The sequence below is a fragment of the Chiloscyllium plagiosum genome, chromosome 7 (genome assembly GCF_004010195.1).
Source record: "Chiloscyllium plagiosum isolate BGI_BamShark_2017 chromosome 7, ASM401019v2, whole genome shotgun sequence".
Lineage (NCBI taxonomy): Eukaryota > Metazoa > Chordata > Chondrichthyes > Orectolobiformes > Hemiscylliidae > Chiloscyllium > Chiloscyllium plagiosum.
In genome coordinates, this window is record NC_057716.1 from 33,619,989 (window position 1) to 33,631,035 (window position 11,047).

At 43.1% G+C, this 11,047-nt stretch overlaps 1 protein-coding gene across 7 annotated transcripts in view; it reads right to left on the minus strand.

The window, feature by feature from the left end:
• si:ch211-45c16.2 (mitogen-activated protein kinase kinase kinase 13) overlaps positions 1 to 11,047 on the minus strand; it is a 133,843-nt gene that overhangs the window by 35,913 nt on the left and 86,883 nt on the right. For all 7 annotated transcript variants that reach the window (XM_043693384.1, XM_043693386.1, XM_043693388.1 and 4 more), the window contains 2 exons: positions 9,533 to 9,716; positions 8,177 to 8,368 (listed from right to left, as the gene is read on the minus strand). In XM_043693384.1, coding sequence (XP_043549319.1) covers positions 8,177 to 8,368; positions 9,533 to 9,716 — 376 coding nt within the window. The remainder of the gene's footprint in view (positions 1 to 8,176; positions 8,369 to 9,532; positions 9,717 to 11,047) is intronic.

The following is an 11,047-nucleotide window of genomic DNA, read 5'->3' on the forward strand; positions in this document are numbered from 1 at the left end:
TATTGAGGCACATAAGGAGGCACTATGGGAGATAGCCAAATGAACAGTTGAAAAGCTGAGATTTCAATGGAGAAGTTTTCTTAGTAATACACCAGTGTTCCTTCAGGGTGCAGCATGTGATGAGCTTCTTCTGCACAGTTCACCTCTTCCCTGTAGAAAGGGGGGGGGTGGTAACAGATGTGGGGGAGTGGCATTTTTGATGAGGGATAACATTACGGCTGTAGTTAGGAAGGAAATTCCTGGGAGTACGTCCAGGCAAGTTATTTGGGTGGAACTTAAGGCGTGGATCAGTACCTGGGACTAAGATGTTGTGGCCATCACGGAAACGTGGATAGAAGAGGAACAGGAATGGTTGTTGGAGGTTCCTGGTTACAGATGTTTCATGTGGATTTATCTTCAAACAGTTGCTCTCAAGCTTCTATCAAGTTAGAAAGTACACACGCTTACACCATAAAATGCCATTTGGCCTATCAGTTCCGTGCCAACCCATTTGACACATTTATCCACCTTAACCTTAACTCCACCTTAACATCTCCTCTCTGCCCTTCAACATTGTGACCATACTATTCTTTCCTTCAAATATTTCTCCAATTCTTTTTAATCTATTTCTCCACCTCTTCAGGCAATGCATTCCAGATCATAATAATTCATATAATTCATAATAAGAAGACCCATCCTCTCATCTCAGTTCTTTTGCCAATTACCTTAAATTACTCCCCTCCATTACTGATCCTTCTGACAGTAAAAATAATTTATTCTTAGTTACCCTATAAAAATCATTCAGAATTTTGCAGTGATAATGACAATGAAACTGTCAGCAAATTTGCACATGCACAGGAGAACAAGAAAATCTAAAAGTTGCTGCTAGTGATTCTACAATCTATGAGAGTCTGCAGATTTAGATTGCAATCTCTAAGTCCATGCCTAATCTTGTAAAAACTCTTGTCGAATGGGTTAATAATATTTACCAATCACCCTTCAGTGGCCTTTTAATATCTGTGCAATGTCAAATTTTTTAATTCTGATGAAAAAATATATACTTCTGAAACATTGTTTTGATTTTAAAGATAAGTTTATAGTTTAGCTTGCATCTTAATCCAATCATAATATACATTATCAATTACCCTGAGGTAAAATAAATGAAAGGTGATGGATTCTGTAGTGTAATGGTTAGTATTTTCACCTGACACATGAAAGGTCTGCAATTCAAAACTGGGCAGAAACAGCAAGCTGCCTAAAGGGCCATCTTGTGGCACAGTGGTAGTGCTCCTACGCAGGAGATCAAGGTTCAAATCCCACTTATTCCAGAGGTGTGCGGCAACATCTCTGAACAGGTTGATTAAAAAAGTATGTTAAATTTTGTGGGAGATTTGTTAGATCTAAAGCAGCTTTTTTGTCACATATTAAAAGCCTGGAAATCATTTTGAATTTCATATTAGTGTCTGATTGTTAAGCTCGTAGTTTCCCAGGCTCAGTGAGGTGGTTTGCCTTGCAGCTGTACTATTGCCTGATAAATAAATTATTTTCCAGCCTGGGAACCTATTATATACTAACTCTTGCTTATCAGCTACTAATCAAGACTGTCCAGATACTACGTGACTGAAGCTAGTGACTGGGCAAAGTGCCTAGCCTACTCATTATATTGCAATTAACAGTTTGCTAATTGTTAAAGATTGTAACCTATATAATCATGCAACTCTCTGCATCTCATCGGAGTGACTTGTGACCATTAGGTCGACTTGAATCTTCCCGTGAGCTCACGAATAAACAGTCAATAACTCAAGGTTTGTATGGCACAATTTATTTTCCCTAAATTGGACGACTACGAATGAGTCACCCACTGCATAATTTCAACCCATCCCCAACAGTTATTTTCTAGTCTTTGAGGCTGCCTCACTGTATACTGTTTACTATGCGTTCTGATATCTCTGTGGCAAGACCCCTTGAGATCTTCTTGTCTTGTCAGATGATACGAAGATAGGTGGAGTTGTGGACAGTGAGGAGGGCTGTTGTCGGCTGCAGAGGGACTTAGATATGATGCAGAGCTGGGCTGAGGAGTGGCAGATGGAGTTCAACCCTGCCAAGTGTGAGGTTGTCCATTTTGGAAGAACAAATAAGAATGCGGAATACAGGGTTAATGGTAGTGTTCTTAGTCAGGTGGAGGAACAGAGGGATCTTGGGGTCTATGTACATAGATCTTTGAAGGTTGCCACTCAGGTGGATAGAGTTTGTAAGAAGGTCTATGGAGTATTATCGTTCATTAGCAGAGGGATTGAATTCAAGAGTTGTGAAGTGATGTTGCAGCTGTACAGGACTTTGGTTAGGCCACATTTGGAGTACTGTGTGCAGTTCTGGTCGCCTCACTTTAGGAAAGATGTGGAAGCTTTGGAGAGGGTGCAGAGAAGATTTACCAGGATGTTGCCTGGAATGGAGAATTGGTCGTACGGGGATAGGTTGAGAGTGCTAGGCCTTTTCTCATTGGAACGGCGAAGGATGAGGGGTGACTTGATAGTGGTTTATAAGATGATCAGAGGAATAGATAGAGTAGACAGTCAGAAACTTTTTCCCCGGGTGCAACAGAGTGTTACAAGGGGACATAAATTTAAGGTGAAGGGTGGAAGGTATAGGGGAGATGTCAGGGGTGGGTTCTTTACCCAGAGAGTGGTGGGGGCATGGAATGCGCTGCCTGTGGGAGTGGTAGAGTCAGAATCTTTGGTGACCTTTAAGCGGCAATTGGATAGGTACATGGATGGGTGCTTAAGCTAGGACAAATGTTCGGCACAACATCGTGGGCCGAAGGGCCTGTTCTGTGTTGTATTGTTCTATGAACTGAGAATTAAGAAAGGGATGATCATGTTATTGGGATTGTACTATAGACCTCCCAATAGTCAACGGGAAACTGAGAAACAAAATAGTCAGGAGACTCAGTTATCTGTGAGAATAATAGGGTGGTTATGGAATGGGATTTTAATTTTCCAGATATAGACTGGGACTGTCATAGCGTTAAGGATTTAGATGGAGAGGAACTTGTTAAGTGCGTACAGCAAAATTTTCTGATTCAGTTTGTGCGTGTATCTACCTGAGGAGGTGCAAACTTTGACCTGCAATTGGGAAATAAGGCAGGGTAGGTGATTGAGGTAGCGGTGGGGGAGCACTTTGGAGCCAGTGATCGTAATTCTATTAGTTTTAAAATAGTGATGGAAAAGGATAGACCAGGTCCAAAAACTAAAGTTCTAAATTGGGAGAAGGCCAATTTTGATGGTATTAGGCAAGAACTTTCAAAACTTGATTGAGGGTGGGGATGTTCATAGGTTAAGGGATGGCTAGAAAGTGGAAAGCCTTCAAAAGTGAGATAACGAGAGTTCAGAGACAGTATGTTCCGGTAGAGTGAAAGACAAGGCTGGTAGGTGTAGTGAATGCTGGATGATTAGAGAAATTAAGGTTTTGGTTAAGAATAAGAAGGAAGCATATATGAGGTGTAGACAACAGAGATCGAGTGAATCTCGAGAAGAGTATAAAGGCAGTAGCAGTATACTTAAGAGGGAAATCAGGAGGACAAAAAGGAGATGAGATAGCTTTGGGAAATAAAGTTAAGGAGAATCCAAAGGGATTTTACAAATACATTAAGAACAAAAGGGAGACAATAGGGCTCTAAGGTCAGCAAGGCAGCCTCTGTGTGGAACCGCAGGACATTGGGGAGATACAAACAAGTATTTTGCATCAGTGTTTACTGTGGAGAAGGACAGAGAACATTGGGAAGTAAATTGCAACATCTTGAAAAACGTCCATATTACAGAGGCACTGAATGCCTTAAAACGCATAATGGTGGATAAGTCCCCAGGACCTGATCAGGTGTACCCTGGAACTCGGTGGGAAGCTAGGGAAGTGATTGCTGGGCCTCTTGCTGAGATATTTATATCATCGATAGGTGTGAAATGCTGTAAGACTAGAGGTTTGCCAATGTGGTGCCATTATTTAAGAAAGATGGTAAGGAAAAGCCAGGGAATCATAGACCGGTCAGCCTGACATCAGTGGTGGGCAAGTTGTTGGAGGGAATCTTGAGGGACAGGATGTACATGTATTTGGAAAGGCAAGAACTGATTAAGGATAGTAAAGATGGCTTTATGTGTGGGAAATCACATCTCACTAATTTGATTTGAGGTTTTATGAAGAAGTAATAAAGAGGAGTGATGAGGGCAGAGTGGGGGACATGATCTATAGATCACATGGAATACGGGGAGAACTAGCCATCTGGATACAGAACTGTCTTGACAGTAGAAGATAGAGGTTGGTGGTGGAGGTTGCTTTTCAGACTGGAGGCCTGTGACCAGCGGTGTGCCACAAGGATCGGTGCTGGGTCCACTGCTTTTTGTCATTTATATAAATGATTTAGATGTGAACATAGGAGGTATAGTTAGTAAGTTTGCAGATGACAACAAAATTGGAGGTGTAGTGAACAGCAAAGGAGGTTACCTCAGAGTGCAGTGGGAGCTTGATCAGATGGGCTAATGGGCCAAGGACTGGCACATGGGAGTTTAATTTAGATAAATGTGAGGTGCTGCATTTTGGAAATCCAGGCAGGACTTACACACTTAACGGTAAGTGTTGCTGAACAACGAGTTCTTGCAGTGCAGGTTCTTAGTTCCTTGAAAGTTGAATCACAAGTAGATAGAATAGTGAAAAAGACATTTAGTAAGCTTCCCTTTATTGGTCAGTGCATTCATTATAGTGACATCATCACCATCACATGATCAGACTCTTAAAGTGACAGTCCATCATTCTTACACAAGGAGAATGAGGTTTGAGAATTGGGGAGGTTTAGTGAGGGCATTCCAGAGCTTCAGAACTCAATGAGGAAAGGTTAATTGTTGAGTAATTTAAATTGGCGATGCCCTGGAAACCAGAATCAGATCAACGCAGCTATCTCAAGAGGGGGTTGTGGCGTGAGGCCTGTAGAAGATTACAGGTAGGGCGAGGAATATAAGACAACAAAGGGATCGGAACACAAGGACTCAAGCAAGACTGTTGCTTACCTGGGAATCTGGGTAGGTGAGAGAGCACAGCAGCAATGGGTGAAGGTGAGGCAGGTTAGGACTAGGGTTGCAGAACTTTAAAATTTCGAGTGAGGAGAATGTGAGAGGTCAGCCAGGAGAACAGTCAAATCCCCGAGGTAACAATTTCCTTGGTGTGGTTGTTCAACAACAGATGAGCGGAGGCACAAACAGTGCCAGGAGAGTCCGGTTCAAACTCAGGAGTCTTTAACAGACAGTGTTAAAGACAGCACAGAAATATGTCAGAGTGACGCCCCAGCATCAGAAGTGACAGCAAGGTAGCAAACTCGGACAGTTGCTGGGGGAGGGAAGAAGATGCTAGCTAAGGAACAGCGTAGTTGGCTTTAGTTTCCCAGTTATTCAGTCAGAGGAAATTTCTGCTTTTCCAGTACTGGATGTCAAATAAACAGCCTGATAATTTAGTGACAGGTTCACCAGATTAACTTCAGAGAATGAAAGGTGTGTTTTATGAGGAGAGATTGCGCAGTTTTGTCCTATACTCACTGTAAATTTGTAGGATGAGAAGAGATCTAATTGAGGTACGTAAGATGCTAAAGGGAATTGACAAAGTAGTCATGGAGAGGTCGTCATGTGAGCAATCTAGAATGAGAGGTCATGGTTTTAGGATAAAACACAACAGATTTAAAGCAGGTGAGGGGAAATTACTTCTCTCAGAAGGTCATGAATCTGTGGAATTCATTACCTCCGAATGTGGTGGATGCTGGGATATTGAGTAAATCTAAGGAGGAAATAGATTTTTAATTAGTAATGGGTTAAAGGGATAACGGGGCGGGGAGGAAATTGGAATTGAGGCCGAGATGGGATCAATGTGATCGTACTGAATGGGAGAAGAGGCCTGAGGGGCTGAATTACCTAATCCTGCTCCTAGTTCTCATGTTCTTATGACAATGGAGAAGTCGAGAGAGGCAATAGTGAGATAGAGCTGGCAATTGTCAGTATTCATGTAAAAACCTAACATTCTGCTTTCTGTTAATGCTGCTGAGGGGATAGCATAGAAATGGCAGTGGGGTTTGGGGGCAAGAATAGAACCCAAGGGAAACTAGAGGTCAAGATTTGTAAAAGAAGACTATTTATCATAGATTCCCTACAGTGTGGAAATAGGCCATTTGGCCTAACAAGTCCACACCAATCTTCCAAAGAGTAACCCACCCAGACCCATTCTCCTACCCTATAACTTTCCATTTACCCCTGACTAATTCACCTAACGTACACATCCCTGAACACTATGGGCAATTTAGCATGGCCAATTCACCTGGCCTCCACCTTTGGACTGTGGGAGGAAACCAGAGCACCCGGAGGAAACCCATGCAGACACGGGGAGAATGTGCAAACTGCACACAGACAGTCGCCTGAGGCTGGAATCAAACCCAGGTCCCTGGCGCTGTGAGGCAGCAGTGCTAACCACTGTGCCACCATGCCACCCTGAGGTGGAGTTTTGCAGAGGTCTAAGCCCTTTACTTATTGTGCTACCTGAATTTTTTAGAATTAAGTGTAGGCGCCACAAACTGGCGTAGCATTGAAGGAAACTGCAGAAATGATATCCAAAGATTATTCAACTGGGCAGAAAAGTGGGAAATGGAATTCTGTTCAGAGAAGAGTAAGGTTGTGCACTTAGCAAGGAGGAAAGGGCAGGACATTATATTGTCAGATACAGAGAACTGCAGAGGAGCAGAGCAGCTTTGGAATGCCTATCCCATAATTCCTGAAGGTCACAGGAGAGGTAAATAAGGCGATGAAGAGAGCATATAGATGTCACCCAGTGTTACTGAGGCCTGGAATATAAAGGAGGTCATGCTGAAAGTGTGTTACGCATTGATTTGGAACAGCTAGCTTTCGGGTAACCACACCCTGGATTTCAAGCTGAGGACAGACCACCCAGGGATGAGATGAAGATGATACCCCTGCCTAGCCAGGTTGGCCTTCAGCAATTTCATGGCTTTTGGGCTTGCCCTTGCTTGGTAATACAGTTCTGGCCCTCACAAGGATGATGGGATCACACCCAAGCATTCAATGAGGAGATTTCTGAGAACACTATGAGGAATGGGGAAGATTAAACCCAGTTGGAAAGTTGAGTAGGTTCTGCATCGTTCTTTGAAACAGAGGAAGCTGAGAGAAAATTCAATGGAGTTGGGTGCGTAAAATTATGAGGGGCCCAGAGAGAGTGGATAGAATGAACTAATTTGTCTTCACGTGTAGAAATTGACAAAAGGATTCGAGGAGGAGTTGAGGAGAAGGATTACACCCAGAGGGTGATGGGGATCAAAAATGCATTGCCTGAAAGGCAGGAGGAGACAGTAACCCCTCAGCGCCTTTAAAAACCACTTGGACATGCATTTGAAGTGTTGTAGGCAAGTGCTGGTAACCACGGTTCTATTTTTTAGTGTTTTGGGGAGGTCTGCCTGGATTGCTCACAAAATAAAGCTTTTCACTATGCCTCGGTATACGTGACAATAGATCAATTCAATTCACAATGGGCTGAACAAGCTTCTCCTCTGCCATTATGTTTGTGTGCCTGGCCTGGGGTTCAGAAGGACAATGACAGTGCCTGTTCAATTCCCTGTCCTTGTTCAGTTCTCTTCAGCCAATTCCGGAGAGTGAAAGGCCGTACTAAACCAGCACTGATGGAAACACCCACCAAAAAGCTCAGAATGAAGCATCGGCTGAACAACAAGCCTGTATTCGAGCAGAGGCCAAATAGAATAAATGTTGACGCCAATCTTTGTGTGCCAGGTTAGCCAGTCATTCCAGTGAGTGGGGAGTCAGGTTGGCTCAGTTGGCTGGATGGCAGGTTTGTGATGCAAAAACAGAGTGGATTCAACTCCCACACCAGCTGAGGTTACCAGGAAGGATTCTCCTCCTCAACTTCTCCCTTCGCTTGAGTAGTGACCCTCTGGTTAAACCAACACCAAGTCGTCTCTCTTTCTAATCAGAGTAGCCCCATGCCCTGGTAAGACTATGGTGACTCTACCTTAATTATTCCAATGCCTAGATTAATTTTATGTAGACAGGTACTTTTCACAATGGGCATGGATGTCCAAGCTGTTATATACGTGTGTACGTGCAGACATACATACATGTGTTGAGAGTAAACACCTTTTACTCACTTAGGTGATTTGAGGTCTCGGTGGATGATCTTGTGTAAATGTAGATAGTTCATTCCACTGGCTATTCCTGAGGACCAATCCACCAACAGTCGTGGTGTGATCTTACGGCCTGCTCGTAGAACCTCATACAACTGGCCATGGGCACAATACTCCATAATAATACAGTAACATGGTGCTTGGGTACACACGCCCCTAGTGAGAAAGGAAAATTCATCATTTTGGCATACAGGACACTGCAAACCAGATGCTTCGGATTAGTTTCCTGACAATGACCAGCTCAAATCGACGTGATTGAGAATCTCAGGTCAGCTGTAAACTTTGGATAACAATTCATGTTGCCCAAATCTCTCTTGTTCACCCACACTACCCACCCTGTACATTACATATGGTTCAGCACAGGATGAGATACAGAGTATAGCTCCCTCTAACTGTCCTCCATCAAACACTCCCAGGATAGGGACAGCACAGGGTTAGACACAGAGTGAAGTTTCCCCCACTCTTGAACTGCAAGTACAGCTGCCTCTAAGCTGCTCCCATCAAACACTTTCAGGGCAGGGACAGCATGGAGTTCAATATTTAGTAAAACTCCCTCCACTCCTTTAAATGGAATGTAAAGCTCTTCCCACACTTTTAAACTACAAGTAAATGAAACGTAAAGCTCCCTTGACACTGTCTCCACCTGAAACACTCCCAGGAAAGGTACAGCACAGGGTTACATACAATGTAAAGCCCCCTCTACTGTTTTAAACTAAATGTAAACTGAAAGTAAAGACCCCTTGGCCCTGTTTCATCAAACACTGCCAGCATTGGTTTAGATTCTGAGTAAAGCTTCCTCAACACAGTTCTCATCATACACTGCCAGGACAAGGGACAACACAGGGTTAGATCATGATTAAAGCTCTCTGTAAATTGTCCTCATCAAACACTTCTAGGACAGGTACGGAACGGGGTTATTTACAGAATAAACCCTCTAAAGACTGTCACAATGACACACTTCTTATATGAGGCCTTGTGTTCAGTCCCACTCAGTGACACATCACCTTTCACTCAGATGGCCAGATTTTGCTATAAGTGGCTTTTTGTTAGTTGTCCCAGTTTGGTGTACTTCCTTCCTACTAAGGTAGGAACTGCAATGAAAGGACACAATTACACTTGACAACATCCTCTCAGTCCAACAGCCCCAGTACAGTCTCATCCCATCAGTGCGGGTTAGATTCCAACCCAAAAGTCAGAGATTAAAGGTCATTTTCTGGCCATCAATTCCAATATCCTCAGGATGTTTATTTGTAAAGCTCAGTTGGGAATGTGCATGTCTCCCAGCCCCCCCCAACCCAACGTAGTGGATGTAAGCCATACTTGAATGCGATGATATTGGGATGTCTCAATTTCCTCAGGTGCTTGATGTCTGTTTCCTTCTGTTCCCGCACTTTCTTAATGGCCACGTCTTCACCTCGGAATTTCCCCAAAAACACAGCTCCTTGGGCTCCGCTCCCCAGCCATTGCAGCTCCGAGATCTCCTCAAAAGGCACCTCCCAAGAATCTGCGAAGTGATCAAACACACCAGAGTGAATACACCGGATCCCAGTCCTTGCAGCTGCGAACTTGAGCAAGCAGCCAACCTCACAGCTTTGCCACCATCCACCCTGAGCTCACCGCCACGAGTGGTCCAGTTTGATGGTATCAGTCAGTACTGCCATAATTCATCCCAATGCCCTTGAAAAAAAATCAAGAGATGAGGCATCAACTAGAGATTCCTATTTCGCTCATAGTGTGGCATAGAAACATAGAAAATAGGAGCAGGAGGAGCCCATTTGGTTCTTTGAGCCTGCTCCACCATTCAATATGATCACAGCTGATCATCCAACTCATTCTCCTCAGACCCTTTAATCCCTTCAGCTTTAAAGAACTATATTTAACTCCTCTTTGAAAATATTCAATGTTTTCTCTCAAAGTTTGTATGAACATTGGTGCTAAATGATATACTAGGTAGTACACACTAAGTAGTAAACAACACTAACTTATATGCAATGGTAATCTGTAGAAATTGCAAACTGCTATGTAATTCTACCCTGGTACACATATCCAACAAGTACATAAAGCTAACATGCTGATAACACATGACAATACAATGTGACACAAAAAGCTGGCATAACACACAGTGATAAACAGTACACAATGTCATTCCTCAGGTATCTAGGCTGTGGAGAATGGAACACTGGAGCCAAGTATTTGTAACTTTCATCTGGAGTCATGATTTGGAGATCCGGTATTGGACTGGGGTGTACAAAGTTAAAAATCACACAACACCAGGTTATAGTCCAACAGGTTTAATTGGAAACACACTAGCTTTCGGAGCGACGCTCCTTCATCAGGTGATAGTGGAGGGCGCAATCCTAACACAGAATTTATAGCAAAAATTTACAGTGTGATGTAACTGAAATTATACATTGAAAAATTGATTGTCTGTTAAGCCTTTCATCTGTTAGAATACAGTGATAGTTTCACTTCTTTCATGTGTAAATCACAAAACTTTTTTTTAAAATAGTTGCATTCTCGGGTTAGCTGTTAACAATGGTGATAGCTAGACAGTATGTTAAAGGTGTTGGCCCCCTGTGTTCTCTGTCTATGACCTGATGTTTAGATTGATTGTAATCTAAAAAGTGAGATAACAGAGTTCTACATGGATTCATGCAGTTTTTGAGCAAAGTACAATGTAACTCTGCAAGTCAAAATTCACCCCACAAAATATATGTGTGCATGTGGGTCTTTGTCTGTCTATGTTTGTCTGTCTGGGTTGGGGGTTGTGAGTGTGAGAAAGTGTATGTGTGTGTGTGTAGTGAGTGCAGAGTGTCTTAAGTCTGTGAGGGGGTG